The following is a 22,608-nucleotide window of genomic DNA, read 5'->3' as shown; positions in this document are numbered from 1 at the left end:
TGGCGATAAATAGGAAACACATCTAGCTTGCCAAAGCTGCTTTTCGTTTTCTGATCCCAGCTTTGGGATTTTAGAACATGTGGCACAAAATTTAAATTTTGATAAAAAATAGGTGAAATTCCGAAGGACGTTTTTTGCTGTTTTTTACACCAAAATGTTCTCCGTAAAGATACCTTATAGAAAAATATAAAATTGTTATATGTTCTTAAAGAAAGTTTTTCTTCACCTCACCAAAAACCAGCAAAAATCAACTATTTTTTGAATATTTAAATTGAAAATCGTTTATTTTATGATATGATATTTGCAATTTAATTGTCTAACTAACGAAAAAAATTCGAGTCCATTCGGTCCAAAATTACGACCTATATTTTTAAAAAATTTCAGTTTTGAAATGCCTATAACTCGGAAATTATAAGAGATAAATAGCACACCCAAGATAGCAAGATCTAGCCGAGCGCTTTCCAAAAATATAAAAATCTTTGAAGTCGGATGGGAAACAAAAAAATTGCACGTGTTTAAAAATATTAAATGTCGAATGTACCCTACTTTGAGCCCCCATAGCGCCGCTCCTGGATTATTTGTAGGCCCAATTTTAATAACTAAAACTCGGATACTCCTTGGCTACGCCACGTCAAATTTTATCCCGATCGGACCAGCCGCTTAGAAATGCAAGATTTATTTCCAAAAAATTTTGATTCTGCCCCACTGTGCAACGCCCCCTGTTATCAAAATGACTTGCAAGTCATTAAGTTTAGTTTTAAAAAGTGTAGACACAATGCTAAAACAAGCTTGAGATAAAATTGTGAACAAATATCTAGAAAATCCGACTTTGTCGATTTCAAAGTTAGTCAAAATCTGATTTTCGGCAGATACCAGATCAAAAATATTACGTCGCTGCAGCTCGAAGTTGTGTAGCCCCTAAATATATGTACATACGTAAATTTGGATAAAAATATTAATTTGGCATGCAAACCCCTGGTGAGGTTTGAAGAGTCAAGCTTTTCTAACATGTTTAACATTTACATCAGAATTATATATAAAAGAGTTCTTGGACAAGCGATTTCTGTCATTTATAAGACATCTGACAAGTTGTCATTTCTCATATAATATTGATGTTATACCAAAACACTGTTATACCAAAACACTGAAATTTGCCCAAATCTTCGTCCAATAGAGATATATTTGGCAATTATTAAATGTAAATTGAAAAATAGTGCCGCTGAAGCACACTGATTGCTCACCAAAGCTTATGGTGAATGTGTTCCATCTGTTTCAACGTGCGAGAGATGGTTTGTTCGGTTCAGAAGTGGTGATTTTGAGACGGAAGACAAAGATCGGCCCATACAGCCAATAAAAGTTTCAGTTCCAAGAATTGGAGGCATTACTGCATGAAGATTGTTGTAAAACTAAACAAGAGCTTGCAAAATTATTGGGAGCTACTCAAGCAGCAATTTCAAAACGTTTAGGAGCAGCAGAAAAGTTGGGTACCATACGAATTGTTGCCGAGAGATCTTGACGATTTTGCATGTCCGAAATGCTTCAAGCAGCCAAATAAATCATTACTTGCGATTAAAAATGGATGCAACAACAGCCGAATAGATACCAAAACTATGTCTATGGTGGGCCCAAAAGGGTCATATCTATTGTAAAGAGAATTGGACAAAAAATGCCCACAATATGCGGCCAGACATAAAACCGAATTGTTTCATAATGACAACGATCGGTCACATGATGCAATACCTGTTAAAAAACCATTTAGAAAGAGGAGTTTCAGTCATTTTGACTCACCCCTTATAGTCCAGACCTCACCACGTCCGGTTACTATTTGTTTCGATCGATGCACAACGGTCTTTCTGGGCTATGCTCCACTTCAGAACAGAGTATGCCGGCCTAAAAATGCATAACTGTAAGGAAATTCGATATGGTCCACAAATTAGTTTTTCCCGAAAATCGCAAAATTTAAATCGCAGGTATGGAAAAACTGTAGGAGTTATTTGCATAATTTTTTCATATTTTTATTCACTATTTTAATCTCAATGTGATGATCGAAAAATTCTGAAATTTGTTTAACACTGCCTTTAAAAAAATTAAATTTTGTTGGTCATACCAGCGAATAGGTTAGCGGTATCCTACGAAGACAAAAACTCATAAATAAGTAAATACGGATATATTTTAAGTAAAACTAAGCTTTTATTTTAATATTTCTCAAAATATGTTAATTTTTTTCCTTAATTTCTTGTTCAAGTGGCCTGAGACACTTTAATGGTCTGGGGATTTTTTTGATAACATTAACATTTTCTAGCGAATTTTTGTCATTTATATCTCATTACAACGAAAATTACTTACACATTTCGATTCTTGTGCATTCAGTTACAAATTTAATTATTTAGTAGCAAAATGTTTACAAAAACTTGAAATTTTGCATTTTTTCCGAATTTTAAGCGATAATACAGTTTATAAGCAGATATAGGTTTAATCTCCAAAAGATTTTGTTTATTGTAATTTTCATAAATATAAATAAATCTACATATTTCTGTGAAATAATGCAGAATGTTAAGGAGTTTTACAAATTTATTTCATATAAATAGTAAAATTTTGCATATATCTGACCTTTGACATCGATGTGCGTCCCGAAATCTTTGTCCGATTTCGGGAGTACTTAACTTTTAAACCTCGTGTCACAATATTCCACCAGGCACACTTTGATATTAGGCTATCACCCTAATGTATATGCATGGATGTATGTTTATAAATACTATTTAGGGCCATCACTTTAGTTAGTATAAATCCAACAATTATTTCACAAAGGCGCCAACAGTTTTTCGCTTAACCCAGTCAACATGATTTATTTTCATTAAAATATATTCACTTGATCAAGTTGGCTTTAAGTAAAATAACAATTTGTATGGTATTACTAAAAGTAAATATTAGTGAAACATTTTCCAACACCCATTGAAGATTTACATAAATTTTTTTTCTTCCATTTAACTATCTTCTTCTCTTGAAATCAACTTTCTGAGACCCTTAAACAACTTGTGTATATAAGGTATACCCTTGATCAAGAACGTACGCCTTTGAAGTGAAATAAATTATAACAACATCTAAGAGTATTATATTCGGCTGTACCCAATATTGTATACCCACCATCAATATGTGATAATAAATTATATTTAAAACTAGTAGCTTCGCCCGGTAGCATTTACTAATGTTAGTTCTTCAAGTTTATCCAACCCACATACACCTGCCTGTTCTTATTTATTTGCAAATAAAATATCTAAATTTGTACTGCATACTTTAGGGGCTTTTTTATTCCAGTTGACTGGACTCAAAAAAAAAATTCCGAGTTATCAAATAAAACAAAAATCAGCCAAATCGCTCCAGCCGTTCTCACGTGATGCCATTACATAGATGGACCATTTCATTTTTATATATATAGATATCGGGGTTATTTAGGGGTTTTGATCAGTTATTGGTAGAAAGATTTAGGTTCTTATAAAACTTGTTGATTCCCAATTTCATCACGATATTAATTATTATAAGACAATTATGAATGTACAAGTCATTTTCTGAGTGGGGGCCTTGTATGGGGACTAGGGACAACAAATATTACCCGATTTCATGGCCATACTTTATAGTATAATTTCAGACTAGTTTGTGCAGTTTATGTAGGTTATGACTGCAGAAATAGTATTTCGCGGGGACGTTTGTATGGGTGCTAGGTGAAATCATGGACCGATATTGCCCATTTTCAATACCAAACAAACTTTATCAACAGAGAGCATTTGTGGAAAATGTCAGCTAGCTAGTATACTTTTGACATATTTTCGTTATCCAGATATCAGATTTGGTATCAAATTAGATGACAGATCAGCTATTTATATCAGATTCCAGATCAGCTATTTATATCAGATCTGAAGGGGAACCTTAATTAATATACTACTTGAAGAGTATACAAATCAGCATGGCATTACATTTCCTTGAAATTTTCATCTCGGTAGATTATATTTTGGATGCCATACACTGCTATTATTTTCCACACAATTGGAGTATTTACTTATATTCGAGCAATATAACTATTTGCTTCAATAGAAAGCTGGTGCCAAAGTGAACTCTGGCATAAATATTTACTTTTGCATTTCATCTCCTATTTGATTACAAATTTAATGCCAAAAAAAATAGAAATGGATGCATCTACAATAATTTATTCATATTGAATGAATATTATGTGAATTATCGATTACTTTAGGCGAACACTCACAAACAAACAACTAATTATTGAATAATAATGTTATAATATGAAAAGATGGCAAGTGCATTAAGTTATTGTAGTAGTTTATATGAGTGATTAGATTGTTATTTATTAAAGATCTTAAATACAATTTTGTACTAATAGGCAAACGTAAATGTATGACAACATACATACATTTGTATATATTGTAAATACAAAGTTTCGCTTAGTCAAACGGCCTGGCCTGTCTGTCTGCCTGCCAATCAATTTATATTTGAATCATATGCATTTGTAAATCTATACTAGTGTTTTCAAAAGAATACAAATTATTCGATTAAACGAATGTTGGGTTTATTCAGTTTTGTTAGACTTACAAAATGGGACTTTGTTAAATACCTCTAAAAATAATTTACATAATTTAGTTTTACTTAATTCATTTTGATACACTTCACCATGAGTGGCAAGGCGACCACACAAAGTCTTTATATTCCGGATCTTTATATAGCCTAGTCCGTCCGTCCTCATGTCTGTATGTTGAAATCAACTTTCCGTATGCCCCAAATAACTTATATACATGATTAGTAGGGGGCGGATTTTCATGCATTTATAAATAAATTTATGCGCCTAAAGGTAGGCAAGGGATCTATCTTTAAATGAAATAGTTATTACAACGAAAAACAACAAAAACATACTAGATCAATACTGGTTCTGTATGTTTGGTTTCATGCTTTAATAATTATTTTTTAATAAAGCATATTCTTAGGCGCATAATTTTATTTATAAATGCATGAAAATCCGCCACCTAATGATTAGTTCGGTTGCTTTTTAAAATCGAGAAAATCGGCCCACAAATGGCTGAGATATATGGAAAAATCCAGGACAACCTCGATTTTTGTCCTATTTTTGATCAATATCTAAATTACGAAGCCATTAATATAGACAATATGGATATCTAATGATATATATTTCAAAGTCATTTGCAACGACGTATATAAGGCCATATTACAATAGACATATAATGTGTGAAAATCGGGAAATAATATTTTCAATTCAATTCAATTTATTTATTGATAATCTGTAAGCCAAGAATGGCCAAATTGATTACAAAGTGATTATATATGGCACTTATATTTTACATTTAAACAAAAAAAATTTTTTTTTCTAAAATAGTTTTTTTTTAATTTTTTTTTTTATTTTTTTTATTAAAATTAAAAAAAAAATTAATTTTTTTAAAAAAATTAAAAAAATATTTTTTAAAAACATTAAATAAGATTTTGGTAAATAGTTTTTAATTTTGTGTTCCTAAAAATATTTAAAATTTGTATTTTAAAGAATAATTTGGTGAAGGATATTGAAGATTTGGCATAGCCGAATATAGCTCTCTTACTTGTTTCTCTAGATTTTATTATTGTTAATTTTACTATAGATTATTCGATTGAATTTGCAATTAATCGAGTAATTGCCAAGCCTAAAATGTCCATACATATGTACATTTTTATAGATGTAGCTGTACCCAGCAGTTCTAGGTGATTGTCCAGAACTAGTGATTTTACTTATCATTTAGGGTGACAATTAGTTCTATAACTACCTATGTGATTAGTTTTTTTAATATATGTCTTAAATAGGGGGTCAATAGACCATTTTTAATTACAATGAGACTATCTAATAGCTGGTCCAAAGTTTAATAACCATATACTGACAACACTACGTGATAAAAGATAAAAAAAAATACCCGTGTCTGCCAATTTAGCCCAAAGTCATGCACTTTTTTATCGGCCGCCAAAGATTTGGGGCCTCGATGTCATTTTCGCAAAAAGTAATAATTTTCTCAGGCTCATATCTTGCAAACAGTTCGGAATTTTGATTTATTTAAATATTTTTAAGGCTGCCTTAAAAGTATGCTTTAGTTTATAATAATTTATGGCCCAAAACACTTAATTCCTTTAGTTTTTTCTTTGGGGGCCCATAAAAAAGTGCATGATTTTGGGCAAAACTGGAAGACACGGGTCTTTTTTTTTGGTCTTTTATCACGTACTGGTGTCCGTATATGGGTATATTTCCATGACTTAACCCTCTAACCGGAAAGGCTGCTTTTAGGCGGGTATGTTAAATGTATGTAATGCTGCTTTATTTGGTTATTTTTCCCGTTATAACGGTAAATATGTGTAAAGAGACAAACAATTTACTTATTATGATAAACAAGAACGTGCACTTGCCTTTTGTTTGTTTTTATTCCAACGTATTTTTTTTTTCAAATAATAACCTGGTATATTATTTTACCTCGAAATAAAATTGGCCGGTTAGAGGGTTAAAAAAATGCACACAGTGTAATCAAAGCATTAGATGTAAATACCGGTTACATAGAGCCAGTTAGTTACTTTACTGGTTACTTGATTAGCTACATAACTAGTTATTTTACATGTACATGTATTTTACATTGACCTCAAATAGTCAGTTAGATAGATATCTCATAGACAGTTCAATAACCGATTGCTTGTTCCTCCGACAACTCTCAAATTGATTACTTCTGGTGGGTAAAATAACTACTTTCTAAAGTGCATTACAAAATAAACGTTTAAAGTGACTACACTCTAGATTACTTAGAGATTCTTAAGTGACTATTGACTTCACACTAGATTACTTGGGATATATACAGTAAACAATTGACTTCTCTCTGCACTACAATGAGCGCATATATTTCAAATGCCCCAAAATATATCAATTGGAGTTAGACAAGTGATGGGACATTAGTGACAATTACTAACAATAAGGGATACATTGACTATTTGCTTAACTGCTGGGTATCTCATTGTATGTAAATACTTGCACATCATACAAACATTGTTGGGGGAAAAAAATCAGATATTGTTTCATATGATGTCATCTTTATCATCATCTTCCTTTTCTATAGATCATAGTACGAGTATGAGTGACTACTTTTACACCCAGTTAAAAACACAAAACAACAAAAAAAAAATTATTGAATTTCATCTCAATGGGGATGAATGAATGAATGAATAGTTGGTTGTGTGAAAATCAGTTTTAGTCTAGGCTGGTTGATTTAGTTTGTAGGTTTTACGAGTATTGTGCTTCTTTTTGTGGCACCACCGATAGTGACTATTGAGGGACTTAATAATACAAAAGTGTGTGTGTGTGTGAGTGTGTGTTTGTATCTGTGTGTAGCATATGAATGAATACTTTAAGTACTCAATCGTTTGTTGGCAATAATAAGTGCACTAATATTCTCGTTTATAAAATATCAAGTGTTTTTAGAGGCCTCTTTGGTAGTCATATGGTAACATGTGGAAATATGCTTATGATTGTTTGAAAACAATTACAATCACACAACACAAAAAAAAATCACCTAAAGAAATAATAAAATCAAACTATAATCGGTCAATATTGATTCCATCAGTCATTAGAATAGAAAACAAGAACTATTTAATTAAAGTTCTCCTTCCTCGATCATAGTGTCCTAGTACAGAGTATAGGGTAAAAGAAAAATCAATTCAACTTTAATAAAATTCAATCAAAATGCTTATTTTATTGTTAACAAAAGCTGCCTGCCTGCCTGCCTGACTGTTTTTCGTTTTTTATTTTATTAAATATTATTATTTTTTTTAATTAAATTACTTTAGCCAATGTTTTATTTAATACGATTTAGTATGTAGTAGTATTATGGTTTTTATATATTTATTCTTTGTGTTCGTTAGCAATTTATCAATTTAAATAAATCTGTGTATAAATATAAAATATTTATGCTTGAATATTTCAATATTTGTAATTCATTGCAGTTCTTTAACGACAGCAACATAACACAACTGAATTAAAGAACGGTATGGTGAAAATGGAATCCACAGAAGAACAGGATAGAAAGTTGGTCTTGGAGTTTATACATTTGCTGGAAAAATCCAAACAACTATTTAATGGTTTAAGGTATGTTTTCTACTGTTTTTAGAAATTAAGATTTTATATTTAATTTGTTAATTTTATTAATGCAGAGATTTGCCGCAGTACGGCCATCGTCAGTGGCAGGCCTATTTTGGTCGCACCTTTGATGTCTACACCAAATTATGGAAATTTCAGCAACAACATCGCATGGTCTTAGATTCAAAATATGGCTTGAAACGGTGGCAAATTGGAGAAATTGCGAGCAAAATTGGACAGCTTTATTATCATTACTAGTAAGTGTGATTGAAATTTATTAGAGCAGAACGGTGCCCCTACAATATTATAACTGATATTAATAAGTTAGGATTAAGGATTTGTTAAGCTGTTATTTCGACATCAAATAGTCAGTTAAAAATACATCTCTCATATAACCAAAAGCTTGTTAACAAACCTTCCTCCGACAACTCTACAATAGATTACTTCTGGTGCGTAAAAGAACTACTTTCTAAAGTGCATTACAAAATATACGTTTAAAGTGGCAACATTATAGATTACTTAGAGACACTTAGGTGACAATTGCATTTATACTAGTTTACATGGGATGTATAGAGTAACCAATTGACTCATCTCTGCACTACAAAGAGCACTGACGTGTCAAATGACCCAAGATATATAAATGGGAGCCAGCCAAGTGCTCAGACATTAATAACAATTACTGTCTAAAAGAGCTACATTGACTACTTGCTTAATTGCTGGATAGTGAATTTGACAACTATAGTCAGTAAACAAGTGATGAAAAAAATAGTCAGCTGTGCTATCGACAGCACCTTGTAATGAATACGCCTTGGTGTAGTCCAAATACAAGTATCTTTTAACATTTCCATTATTCATGGAACACGTTTTATCTTAAAAGTATCGATTCTACCTCACGAGATTCGATAACCATGTTATCAGCCATCGTGATTTAGGGTGTTACAATTCACATGTTTTAGCGAATAATAAATCCATGCAAATCTTTTAAAAGAGTTGTAATTTGTGAAATTTTAACAAAAGAAAATTATAGTAAATGGCATTCGTAAAATGATGTCAATTGCTCGCCTCGGAGTTGCGTGTAGACTTTGTTAGAATTTATTAGAGGATGCCGTTATAGTCTGAAATTATCAATGTCGTAAAAGCTTATACCATCCGTTCCATTCTTAAGATAGCTAGAAAGTTTGGCAGAATAAACTACTGGGCAACCAGCCGAGGTTAATAAAGTTTGGATAATTTTGTATCACACTTAAAATACATTTTTGAAAAATAGCTGGGATTTTATATATAAAAAATAATTTTTTTTTAAAAATTATGAGAGACCTTACTCAGTTGTCAAAAACCTAAGTGATGACAATGTATTAGTAAAAAAAAAAACTAAAAACTCTGATATGAATTTTTTTCTTACTAGCATAACGTTTATCCTTCCCATTAGCGGCGAAAAAAGAGTAAATTTTTAACATATTGACTTAAAAATGCGGGATTTAGAATAGGTGGTGAATCTTTTAAACGCGGCTTTCGTCTTGATTTTGAAGGGTAGACATCTGCGATTTATTCTCACTTAGTTATTGAACATTAAACAACAACATTTTTTTGCTTCGAAAATGTCAAATTTTGTATCAACAAAGCGTCATATGCGGGAGGTTTTGCTTTACTTCTTTAATTTGTTTATCGAAGGTTATGGTGAATGTGTTTCAACGGTATCAACGTTTGGTTTGGTTGATATGGTTTTAGCGGTTCGGAAGTGGTGATTTTGACACGAAAGACAAAGATCACCCAGGCCAGCTAAACTAAGTTTGAAAACCAAGAATTGGAGGCATTACTCCATAAAGATTGTTGTAAAACTCAACAAGAACTTGCAAAATTAATGCTAAACAAGCATCAATTCCAATTTGCGAGCAGTAGGATTCATTCAAAAGCAGGCAAACTGGGTACCATACGAATTGAAGACGAGATACCTTGAAAGATGATTTTTCATGTATGAAATGCTGCTTTAATGTTATAAAAGAAAATCATTTCTGCACCGAATCATTACTTGCGATGAAAAATGGATCCATTACGATAACCCGAAGCGTAAGAGATCGTATGTGGAGCCCGGCCAACCAGCCGAATCGAAACCAAAGCCAAATATCCATTGCACTAATGTAATGCCCTGTATTTGGTGAGACGAAAAGGGTCCTATCTATTATGAGCTGCTGAAATCTGCAACTGATTCGTTTGAAGCGAGCATTGGCCGAAAAACGTCCAGAACATGACAGAAATGAAACTGTAGTATTCCATCATGACAAGTTAAAAACTATCTAAAATGAAGTGGTTGGGATGTTTCCCTCACCCGCACTATTTGTTTCGATCGATGCATAATGCTCTCTCTGGGATACGCTTCACTATGAAAAGGAGTATCCGATATTGGCTTGATTCGTTATTGTCTTGAAAAGATGAGCAGTTCTTTTGGCTCGGAATTCATATGTTGCCAGAAAGATGGGAAAAGATCATAACTAACAATGTCCGGAATTTATATTGTATAAATTCCGGCCAAAAATGTTTTTTTTTTTGTTTTTTAATTTTTATAAAATTTTGATGGTAAATTTTTCATAACACTTCAGAATATACAGTATGTATCATTATTATTTTGGCAATAAAGTAACTATATGGTTATTTATAGTGCTGTAAAGTCAAAGGTTTTTTCTTGTCATTTTAATATTAGAAAAATGTGATTTTTTTACTATTGAATCGAAGTAGCCTGTGCTTTTTTCTTTAAAGTTTTTTTTTTTGCAAATTAGCATATGTTTTTATACCCTTCACCTTCGTGAGAAGGGTATATATAAGTTTGTCATTCCGTTTGTAATTTCCACAATATAATTTTCCGACCCTATAAAGTAAATATATTCTGGAGCCTTATAGATAGCGAAGTCGATTAAGCCATGTCCGTCTGTCTGTCTGTTGAAATAAATTTTCTGAAAACCCCAGATATCTTCGGAATCCAAATCTTCAATAATTCTGTCAGACATGCTTTCGAGAAGTTTTCTTTTTTAAAATCAGCAATATCGGTGCACAAATGGCTGAGATATGAGGAAAAAACGAGGACAACCTCGATTTTTGACTTATATCTGGATTACTGACTCATTAATATATACAATATGGATATCTAATGATAGATATTTTAAAGACCTCTGCAACGACGTATATAAGACCATAGTAAGTTGGACCTACAATGGGTCAAAATCGGAAAACATATTTTTAAACACGAATTTTTTTTCACCAACAAAAAAAATTAAAATAGAAATTAAAAAAAATTCCAAAAAATGAAAAAACAACTTTGGAAAAAAAATTATTTTATTTACCTAAAAATATTTAAAATTTTTATTTTGAAATACAATTTGGTGAAGGGTGAAATACAATTTGGCATTCGGTAAGGGAATATAGCTTACTTGTTGTAAAACATTTAGCAGTTAGCCATAACACGTGGTTATTACGGAGTTTTTGTGTGTTCTTTTTATATAAAAGTGAAGTGATTAGCAACTAGTTTTAAATCTATAGAAACTAAATTAAAAATAAGTTTGAAAGGCCAGCACAAATTAAAAGAGGCTATTAGAGGTTACGTGTAAATTACATATAATACTGTTAAGTATCAAGAGTAAGAACTATAAATTTCAGCTGCAATTATTTGCCATTCCAATAACCAGAACGATTTCAGTGCCTTCATATTTACACATTTTATTTTTTTGGTCAATTTTAAAAATTATGTAAGTTTGAGAGTTATTTACGTCTATGCTGATTTGGCCAAACCATGTTTTTGTATGACGAAATTCTTTCAATGTATCATTTATGTTATTTTTAATTATAAACCTAATGGAAGCCATTTACAAAATATTTTTTTGATACTTTTATAACGTCATTGTTTATTTGGCCAACCCCTGTTGCATGCAATTTCTAATACTTTTTGCGAGTGATCAAGTGTGTTGTTCTTAAATGTACACCAAATTTCAGGCATTTAATGAATAACCTAATTTTTCCGATAATTTCAAAACGTCTATTATTGTTTGGCCAAACCCTGTATATGTATTCCGAAATTTGTACGACAATTTTTTTTAATCACTTATGCTATTCTTCATTTTTGGACTAAATTTCAGGCATTTAAATGAATAACCTAACTTTTAAAACGTCCATGATTGTTGGGCCAAACCCTATATATGTAATCCGAAATTTGAGTGACCAAATTTCTTTCGATCACATATTTTATTCTTTATTTTTGGACTAAATTCCAGCCACTTACATGCTATATTTTTTATACCATTTTACATCCATTTGTGGTCCGATTTTAAATAGCACCCTAAGTTGGTCTATAGCTGATATATTGATGTATCAATCATGAATGTAAGTTATTTGGGAGCTTCGAAAAGTTGATTTCAACAGAATGACGGACATGGCGTTCTCAGAATATCAAAATTGTTAATAACATCAAAAATATAGGGGGTAAGATTTTATCGTAAGTCAATGTTTATATTTTACAGTAAACAAATTTTATCGTAAGCGACACACAGTGGTATAGAAAAAAAAGAGGGAAATAAATCTGTAACTTCTAAATAGTTAGATTGGTTTGAATGAAATTTCACATGCGCAAAGAAGATGTGTTGTCGAGTTTAAGTTTTGAACGTGAACCTCATGGGCCCACCAGGGGCGCGACCAAGGGCCCTCAAAGTAGGACACCTCGGGTATGTTACATTTTTAAAACGATATTATTTCTTGGTTTGAGTTCCGATTTCAAAAAAATTATACATGTAGAATCTTCTCATCGAGTACTACAAAAAACCTCCGCGTAGCTATCAATTATCTATAATAGCTTAGGAGATATTCGCATTTGAAAATTAAATTTTCAACATTTTACCCACCCTACTCCATTTTTTTGATAACAGCGTATCCAAGTATTTCCCGATTTTCTCTAGTTTTCCTTTATTGGACTAACAACACATGTATGTGTCAAATGGAAAAAGAACTGTTTAAAAATAATGACTAAATCCAAAGTTATATGCATTTGAATTTAAAAAAAAATTTAAAAAGCGATTTTTCGCTATTTTTTTTGGGAAAAAATAACTTTTTTTCTTTTTAAGTTGTCGCAAAACATTTCTAAGAGGATGTATAAGGAATTTCTACTTTCTGAAAACTAAGTTTTGATAAAATATTTTAAAGGAAAACCAATTTCAAAATTGTTGTTACCGAGGGGACCAGGTCCTTTCAAAAAACACCTATTTTTTATGTAAAATAAAACTTTGGGCAAAAATTCTCAAATTGGGTATCCGATATCAAAATATAGTAACCGATTATAGGTGGCTCAATATGTTTCTAATTATTTTGTAAAGGGTCCCGATAACCCCGACCCTGGTATGGATATTATAGCCAAAAAACTAAAAATTAGCATTTTTGGAATTTATCAACACTTTTTTGGGAATTGCGGGATTGCTGATAATAAATCTCAAAATTCGTTTTTATTTTTCCATTTTAAATAGAAAAATCTACATAACTGTAAAATTTCATTAAAAACTATTCATAAATAAATATTTTATTTCAATTCGAAAAATTTTTATCTATGCAAAAATCCAATATTAAAAATTGTTTGTCATATTTTTCTATAAAGTATTCCATGAATTTTTAAATGTCAAAAGTTATAAATATTTTTGAAAAATAGACAAATAGCTTGAACGAAATTATATTATATCGCATAATAACATTTTTAATTCTATGTATAAATTTCAAAATAATCAAAAAAACCTTCTCCTGTAAAATTTGTGTTTTGTCGCTTACGATAATTTGGCGCTAAGGGCTCGATATTGATCAGGTCTTCAAGAAAACAAAAATCTTATGTTTTGCAAAAATAATATTTTGTTAAAAAAAAATAATAGAATTACTTTTAGCCAATATAACCAATCAATATATCCAATTACAAAATATTTAACTAATGATTAATTTATTTAATTTGTATACAAAACCACTTTAGTAAACATTTATTTTTTTTTTAATTTAATACCTTTACAGTTTAAGAACCAGTGAAACGAATTACCTGAATGAAGCGTATCAATTTTATGCCGCTATTAGAGGTAGAGCGTATTATTCCCGAGCGATTAAAGAGGATCGGCCCGATCTAATGGTGAAAAAGCTGCGTTATTATGCACGTTTTATAGTGGTTTGTTTATTATTGAAGAAAATGAAATTAGTGCGCGAATTGGTTACAGAACTGGAGAAACAAATACAGGAATATACCACCACGTAAACATTTAAATAATATTAAAATAATTACTAAAAAAAATGTACTTAATAATTAAATGATTAATAATTTAATTTATATCAAACATTTTGCAGTTATGAACCTGAAGATCATTTAGAATGGTCCTTAGTTTTGGAAGAAATCAAAGGTTTTATTAAAGCTGAGGCAGCTGTAGCCGTTCTTCATGCGGATTCCAATCCCATCGTACTCTCACACAGGTATAATTTATTGAGACCATTATCTCTAAGTTACAAACAACTTTGCCCGTGCTTTCTTTGGGAAGGAAAAATTTAAAAATATATGATCAAAACAATAATTCGATTAATTTTTTTTAACTTTATAATTTTGTTTATGATTTCATTACAATTTTTCCAAATTGAAAAATAAACTAAATTTTAAATATTTTTTTTTGAATATATGATTTGGGGAGGTATACTAGTTTTGCTTAAGTTTCCTTAATTATTATTATTACTATCGTATAAGATTTTATTTATAAGTAAATTTTAAGTTGAAATATATTTTATATTTTTTTTGTTAATGGCAGTAAATAATATTGTGCTTATCACAGAAGACTTGAAACAATTTCACCCATTCACAAATAAACATTTGCCGTTACAAACATTCTATCAAACATACAAAAATAAACACACACACCTTCACACAAATACAAACACACACCCACCCACACACATACATTTTCACTCTTTCAAAATATCGATCATTTCCATATGTACCAAACATATCTACATTAATATTCACTCATAATTAGGGTGGCACTTTTTAATAAATTAAAATTTATATACAAATAATTTCGATTTTGTTTATCGCTTCTCAACAAGCCGAACTTGAGTCGGCCAAACATTTTCAACCTCAAACTGGAAGCACTATCTCCTCCAATGAAGAATTTTCAACAATTCAATATTGATTTGATCATTCTGTCTCAATCTGAATTGAGTCCTAAGAGCATATTCCTTGATAAACACGCAGAGAAAAAATATAGTTGGGCATGGTTACTGTAACCATTTCAATACTGTTACAAGTTTTTTAACTATATTATAGTCACAGTAACTATTTACATGATTGTGGTAACCATAATATGGTTAATTTACGATTCACATGATTGTAGCAACCATATATATGGTTACAGTAAACAAATATATGTTTGTGACAACCATATTTATGATGAAGGACTTATCATATTATGTTGCTCTCGGCTTAAGGCTTATCATAATCTGAGAACAACATATTATGATAAAATTATTCATCATAAATATGGTTGCCACAAACATATATTTGTTTACTGTAACCATATATATGGTTGCTACAATCATGTGAATCGTAAATTAACCATATTATGGTTACCACAATCATGTAAATAGTTACTGTGACTATAATATTGTTAAAAATCTTGTAACACTATTTAAATGGTTACAGTAACCATGCCCAATTATATTTTTTCTCTGCGTGTAGAGATGAAACTTGAAGATTTGTTAAATTAATTTCCATTGGATCCGACTTTGTCTTTGAACATCTGGAAATTATGGATCGGACAAGTAGAGGCATTTATATTTAAATCCATTTTCAGTTGATATATACCAGAGTTGTAATCATTCATTTTTGAAATAATTCGCGAATTATTCATGCACAGAATTAGCAAATTTCGAATTAATTAATTTGAGTTAATTCAAATGAATTTGGTAAAAATTAATTGCCATTCGTTTCCAATTGAAATGAATATGACAAACTGAACTGCAATTGAATTGAAAACGTATTAAAACTCATTTTTACAAATTCATTTGAATTGGAAATGAATTGAAATTCATTTCTGAGTAATTCTTTTGAATTGTTTCAAATTTCATTCAATTATTTTTTGTTATGAAAAGAATTAATTCAAAATTCAGCTAATTCGTAACGAATTAAAATGAAAAATTAATGATTAATTAACAGCTCTGATATATACTTAATACATTACATCGATTCCAACATCTGATTGATAATTTTTAGGAAAAAACGAATTTTCATCCAAACTGTTTTTTGTTTTATCAAGCCTCAAAATTCATTGTTTCCAAATATCGGATGAGAAAAGTAAATTTAAAATAAGTGCCACCTTAAATCATGCATACGAAAAACATAAAGAGAAGGTACGAAATCAGAAATACATATTTATTATTTTTCGCTACAATGAAACATAGCTGAAAATCTTTTAAATTATATTATATCAAGTCAGAACATCTGTCTGCTACTTTGAAATTTGAATGTTGGAGCAGTCTCGACGTTAAACTATAAAATAAACAATTCAATGTCTTGGGCAGACAGAAGAAATTGTTCAATATCTATATTGGAAAAAGATCATGTACATATATATTTCAGTGTGTTATAAATAAAACACTTTAATTGTATAGCAATTTAAGAAAATGAATTAAAATTAGTTCGCAAGTAAAATCAAACCAAACTCGAGAATTATAAGGATTTCTCATTGTGAATAATAGGCACTGATCATAATGTTTTGTTCAAATTGAGTAAATCTAAATCATTGGTCGAAAATAATGCGAACATGAAACTAATGCGAACAAGTTCATCAAATTGGTCAAATAAGCAACACAAATTATAATCAATAGCTGGCCAGAGTACAACAGAGAAATAAAATAAATAACTTGTTGTTATAATCTCTCTCTCTATGCCTACAACTGATCTAAATACTTCAAAACTCAAAAGTTCTTCAATAACACAAGGCAACAACATTGAAAAAATTTTAAAGGCTTTTTAAACCACTACATAAGAGTTATAATAACAAATTGATGAAAAAAAATATTATTTATCTGAAAATAACGAATTTTTTTTTTAAAAAACTCATGAAAAATCGAAAACGTCAGAAATTTTTCAGATTTATTGCTTTATTACTAAGTCACATGTAATAGGAAGAAAATGAGATATTGATCATAAACATCGATTGATTCTTTTCAAGTTTATTCACAATTAAGTGAATTCGCTCATATTCACAAATTTTTGAAAATATTTTCCTCACGCTATGCACAAAATTTCATTTATATATTACGTTTCAATCGGCTCAGTAGTTTAGGAGTTATAATAACAAATTGACGCAAAAAAAAATTTTTTTTATGTGAAAATAGCAATTTTTTATATTAAAAAAATCATGAAAAATCGAAGCCGTTAGAAATTGTTCAGATTTATTGCTTTATTAGAAAGCCACATGTAATAGGAACAAAATGAGATATTGATCATAAATATCGATTGATTCTTTTCGAATTTATTCACAATTAAGTGAATTCGCTCATTTTCTCAAACTTTTAGTTTTTTGTTTGATATACACAAAATTGAGTAGTTAATGTTCTTCTTTCGATTGAATGAGTTTTAAAAGCATTTTCCTCATGCTATGTACACATTTTCATACATATATTGCGTATAAATCGGCTCAGTAGTTTCGGAGTTATAATAACAAATTGAAGCAAAAAATATATTTTTTAAATGAAAATAGCAATTTTTTTTATTTTAAAAAAATCATGAAAAATTGAAACCGTCAGAAATTGTTCAGATTTATTGCTTTATCAGAAAGCCACATGTAATAGGAACAAAATGAGATATTGATCATTAACATCGATTGATTCATTTCGAATTTATTCACAATTAAGTGAATTCGCTCATTTTCTCAAACTTTTAGTTTTTTGTTTGATATACACAAAATTGAGTAGTTAATGTTCTTCTTTCGATTGATTGAGTTTTGAAAGCATTTTCCTCATGCTATGTACAAATTTTCATACATATATTGCGTATAAATCGGCTCAGTAGTTTCGGAGTTATAATAACAAATTGAAGCAAAAAATATATTTTTTAAATGAAAATAGCAATTTTTTTTTGTTTTAAAAAAATCATGAAAAATCTAAACCGTCAGAAATTGTTCAGATTTATTGCTTTATCAGAAAGCCACATGAAATAGGAACAAAATGATATATTTATCATAAATATCGATTGATTCTTTTCGAATTTATTCACAATTAAGTGAATTCGCTCATTTTCACAAACTTTTAGTTTTTTGTTTAATATACATAAAATTGAGTAGTTAATGTTCTTCTTTCGATTGATTGAGTTTTGAAAACATTTTCCTCATGCTATGTACAAATTTTCATACATATATTGCGTTTAAATCGGCTCAGTAGTTTCGGAGTTATAATAACAAATTGAAGCAAAAAATATATTTTTTACATGAAAATAGCATTTTATTTTGTTTTAAAAAAATCATGAAATCATATAATAACAACAAAATAAAATATCGACCATAAAAATCTAATAATTTTTTCAAATTTATTCACATTAAAGTGAATTCGCTCATTTTCTCAAACGGAGTAATTAATGTTATTTTACTTAAAAGTTTTTACAACAAAATCTCTTCATAGAATTGAAAAATTTTACCATTTTTGTACATACATATGTAGGTAGCTATGATACATCAAATCTATATAGTGGTTATTCAAGGAATTTTTTTTTTTTGGCAGAATTGTTAAAATTTCACAATTTTCCTCTTAATCCTCATATTTTCGATTTCGTACCTTTTCATTGTCCAAAACATTAAACATCACGAATCGATACCAAAAAAAAAATCAAAATTCTTGCACGTTCAATGTTTCATTTATGTTAAAGTAAAACAAAAGAAAGAAAAAAAAGAAGAATGAAAGAAGGTGTGTGTTTTGGATGTGAAATGCAAGGATTTTGCAAAATGAATTCACCATCTCCATCCATCCATGTCCACCTGTAAATCACAAATATCATTAGCATCTCTCACATTAATTAAATCAATTCTTCTGTGAAAGCACGGGCCTTTGCAAGAGCTTTTTTAAATAGTAAAACTTCACCCATTGATGATTAGTGGTTCCGGTTCTAGGTTGTCGCCGTTAACGACACCGCCATGTGAAAGATCGCCCCACATGACTCTAAGTCTGCAAGAGATACTTATAGTGGGCTCAGCATGTGAACAAGCCAAATTTTCCGAGTTAACAATGGACATGTTTAGGTAAGTATTATATCCGTACACTTTCATTATATTATAAGCACACATTGATATTTGTTTAAACAGAATGTTACAGACCTTAGAACGGGAACCAACTGAAACTACACATCCTATGAGTGCTTCACATGGCCTGCACGGGCACGATGCCAGTCCGGCGGCCAGTCGTATACCACCATATGGTGTTCCAGGTTCCAAGGGTTATTTAGAAAATAGCCGTCATTATCGAGACAATCCTCATAAATATTTATTGTATAAGCCTTCGATAAGTCAACTTCTGGTATTCTTAGCTAGTGGTTTTAAAGAATTGCCTCCAGGAGGCGCTTTACTTTTATACATGTCGGCAGATGGTTGTTTTTCAACCACAAAACATCCAGAAGACTGTTAGTATTAATTTAAACAATATTCAAATACAAAAATATCTTGATAAATATTATATTTTCCCAATTTCTAGATGGTTATGAATTGGGTGGTTTGGCCACCAGCGTTAAACGTGACGGTGTGGATGGTGGCGGTTTGGCATGTCGAGGGAAGTCTTATAAAGAAACGCACTGTTTATATCCCGGCGACTTGTATCCCTTCACCCGTAGACCGATGTTCATTATCATCGATTCAGATAATTCATTTGTTTTTCAACATATACCCCGTTATTTTGGCCAACCTTTAGTTGTTCTCATGTCACCTCAAGATGTACCACCAGCATTTCAAGGTTTTTGTCTAATTTTAAACTTCAAATATAATGATTTTTTTTAAATATTTATTTTTTTTTATTTTTTTAGCTGAAGTCCAGCATCATGGTTCATTATTTACTCTATTCCTGCATTCTCCTCTAACTGCATTGTGTTACATTTGCAACGTTGGCGATGTGCCCATACACCACTGGGAGCGTTGTCAATCATATGTGGATCATTTTATAACCGAAGCTTCGCGTTTAGTAACAAGATGTCGCATCGATGAAATTGACCAAGGCTATATAGGTAATTAGCTTAAATTTTACGATATATCAAATTCGATTATAGACGAATATTTCGCTCTTTCTTGTTTTATATTATTTAGTACAAATATTTCAAATCTGCTCATACTTTACTACGCTTTATATGAAAAAACGTACAAAATTGTCAAAAGGGGCAAGGTTTGTGGAACTTCTGAGGAGTAAATATAGGCTTTTTATATAAGTATTTGATATTGTTGAAAACATTATGACTTGATGATTGACATTTTAGTAAAATTAAATAATTTTATAAAATTTTGGCACTACATTTACCTTAAAAACTAAAAAAATATAATATGGTGAGTTTCCACGAATAAAAATATAAAATTTGACTTAATGTAAAATTTTAATAGTTAAAGATATCATAACAAAATTTGGAACCAATATAGGCTCAAATGTCCTTAAAGCAATGGCATTAGAATTTTTTACATTTTTTATTTTCAAATACCGAAATTCCTAAAACGGGGAAAATGTGTTCCAAAAACTGAGTTTTTTTCAGAAAAGTGCCTACTGTGACGTTATTTACCGTGTGATAGTAAACAAGTTTAGTAAGTATTTAAGAAACATATGGGGTTATACAAATATGGAGCATTTTCGTGGATCCGTGCTTTGGCTTTTTAAAATTTTTTACTCAAACCCAAATTTTTTTTAAAAATTGGCCAAGTTTGGATAGGTCTGTGGGGTGATATGTCAGCTGATATGTTCGATGAAGATAAAACACGCTTTTGCATTAAGTTATCTTTCAGGATCATATAAAAATTCTTTATAGTCCCGAAGAAAATTTTTTTCTACAAAAGAAAACATAAATGGGCTTTTTTGGGAAAAAACTTAAAAAATACGGACCTTTTTACAAGTTCCAACTTTGGATGCGTATAACTTTTTATAGGAAACAGATAACTGTTAGCAAGTTTTATCTATTTTATTTAGAATTTTATCGCCAATATAGCTGATATTTTAAAAATAAATTTCGTAGGCCCGCCAAATCTAAAAAAAAACCATGAAAAGATCGAGCAAAATTAAAAAAAAAATGAATCAATAAACCTGAATATCTCTTCAACTAATAGCGATAACCTACACATATTTTTTGTAGACCTTCTCAAAATTATCTCAAGTAGAGATAATTTTTTAATACCACCATAGATTCTGAAAGAGCTCGTCAATACGAATACTATATTGATATAGTATAACAGCATAGGTCTTCGTTGATTTAAAATTTTCTTGATAACCGTTCTTTACTTTCCCTGCTAATTACATATTTTTAATTATTCTCTCTCTATCTCTATTATATTTCAGATTCATCGTATGTCCAGTTCTTTGGTGACGATTTCTTACGTACGCTGATATTACGTTTTGTGTTCTGTGATGTTGTGCTTCGATTACATCGTGGCTTCCGTGGACGACATATGAGACCACGCTGCGAACCACCATTGCCATCCACAGATTTACTGGAGCATCCCACACTGTCACACATCATATTTCAATTGGCAACAGCGCTCGATGTGCGCGGTCATTTCTCCGACGGACCCGAATGCGACTGATGATTTACTCCTAAATGTGTTGTATATGACAACAAACAGCTACTTGTTCTGATTCTAAGTCTAGTATATTTTATACAAATTCTATATGATTCTTGGAAACAAAACCACAATAATAACAACAACAACAATAATACTCCCGCTGCAATAATAAGAGTATGGAATTTTCTTTAATACTCTAATTTCAAAACTAAATTCTAATTTCTAATTTCTGATTTTATTATCATTATTATTACTATTATTATTTTTTTTAACTTTTTTTAATATTTTGCTAATAAAAAAATATGACTTTTTTAAAACAAAACCCTCCTCAAAATATAAAAAAAAGAGAAATTAAGAGAAATATACATAAACTTATACTAAATTAAATCTACTTATACATACAACAACAACAAAAAAAACAAACATAATAATAACAACACATACATACATATACAATACTTACATACATATATACAAACATTAAACATATTTATTATATGCAACAACAACAACAAATACCACAAACAACAACAACAAAAGTAAAGAAAAATATAGTTGAATTAAATGCTGAGCTTCTATTACTGATGATGCAAATAAATAAATACCAAAAAATTAAATAAAAAAAACTTTGAGAAATAAAATTTAAAAAAGTTTAAAATTACAAAACTATAG

General features: G+C 30.2%; 1 protein-coding gene across 2 annotated transcripts in view; it reads left to right on the top strand.

The window, feature by feature from the left end:
- The window catches only part of LOC135954258 (protein SCAI), a 28,121-nt gene extending 6,047 nt beyond the window's left edge, over positions 1-22,074 (top strand). Inside the window, exons 2-10 of one of the 2 annotated variants that reach the window (XM_065504340.1) lie at positions 8,023-8,164; positions 8,230-8,412; positions 14,180-14,410; positions 14,504-14,626; positions 19,306-19,434; positions 19,498-19,811; positions 19,883-20,137; positions 20,208-20,405; positions 21,713-22,074. In XM_065504340.1, coding sequence (XP_065360412.1) covers positions 8,067-8,164; positions 8,230-8,412; positions 14,180-14,410; positions 14,504-14,626; positions 19,306-19,434; positions 19,498-19,811; positions 19,883-20,137; positions 20,208-20,405; positions 21,713-21,957 — 1,776 coding nt within the window. In that variant the 5' untranslated portion in view covers positions 8,023-8,066 and the 3' untranslated portion in view covers positions 21,958-22,074. Of the gene's footprint in view, positions 1-8,022; positions 8,165-8,229; positions 8,413-14,179; positions 14,411-14,503; positions 14,627-19,290; positions 19,435-19,497; positions 19,812-19,882; positions 20,138-20,207; positions 20,406-21,712 lie in introns of both variants that reach the window. The other variant, XM_065504339.1, reaches the window with a different exon arrangement.
- The last annotated feature ends 534 nt before the right edge of the window (positions 22,075-22,608 follow it).

The sequence above is a fragment of the Calliphora vicina genome, chromosome 3, assembly GCF_958450345.1.
Source record: "Calliphora vicina chromosome 3, idCalVici1.1, whole genome shotgun sequence".
Taxonomy (NCBI): domain Eukaryota; kingdom Metazoa; phylum Arthropoda; class Insecta; order Diptera; family Calliphoridae; genus Calliphora; species Calliphora vicina.
Note: the sequence above shows the minus strand (reverse complement) of the source record. Positions and strands in the feature narration are given on the sequence as shown.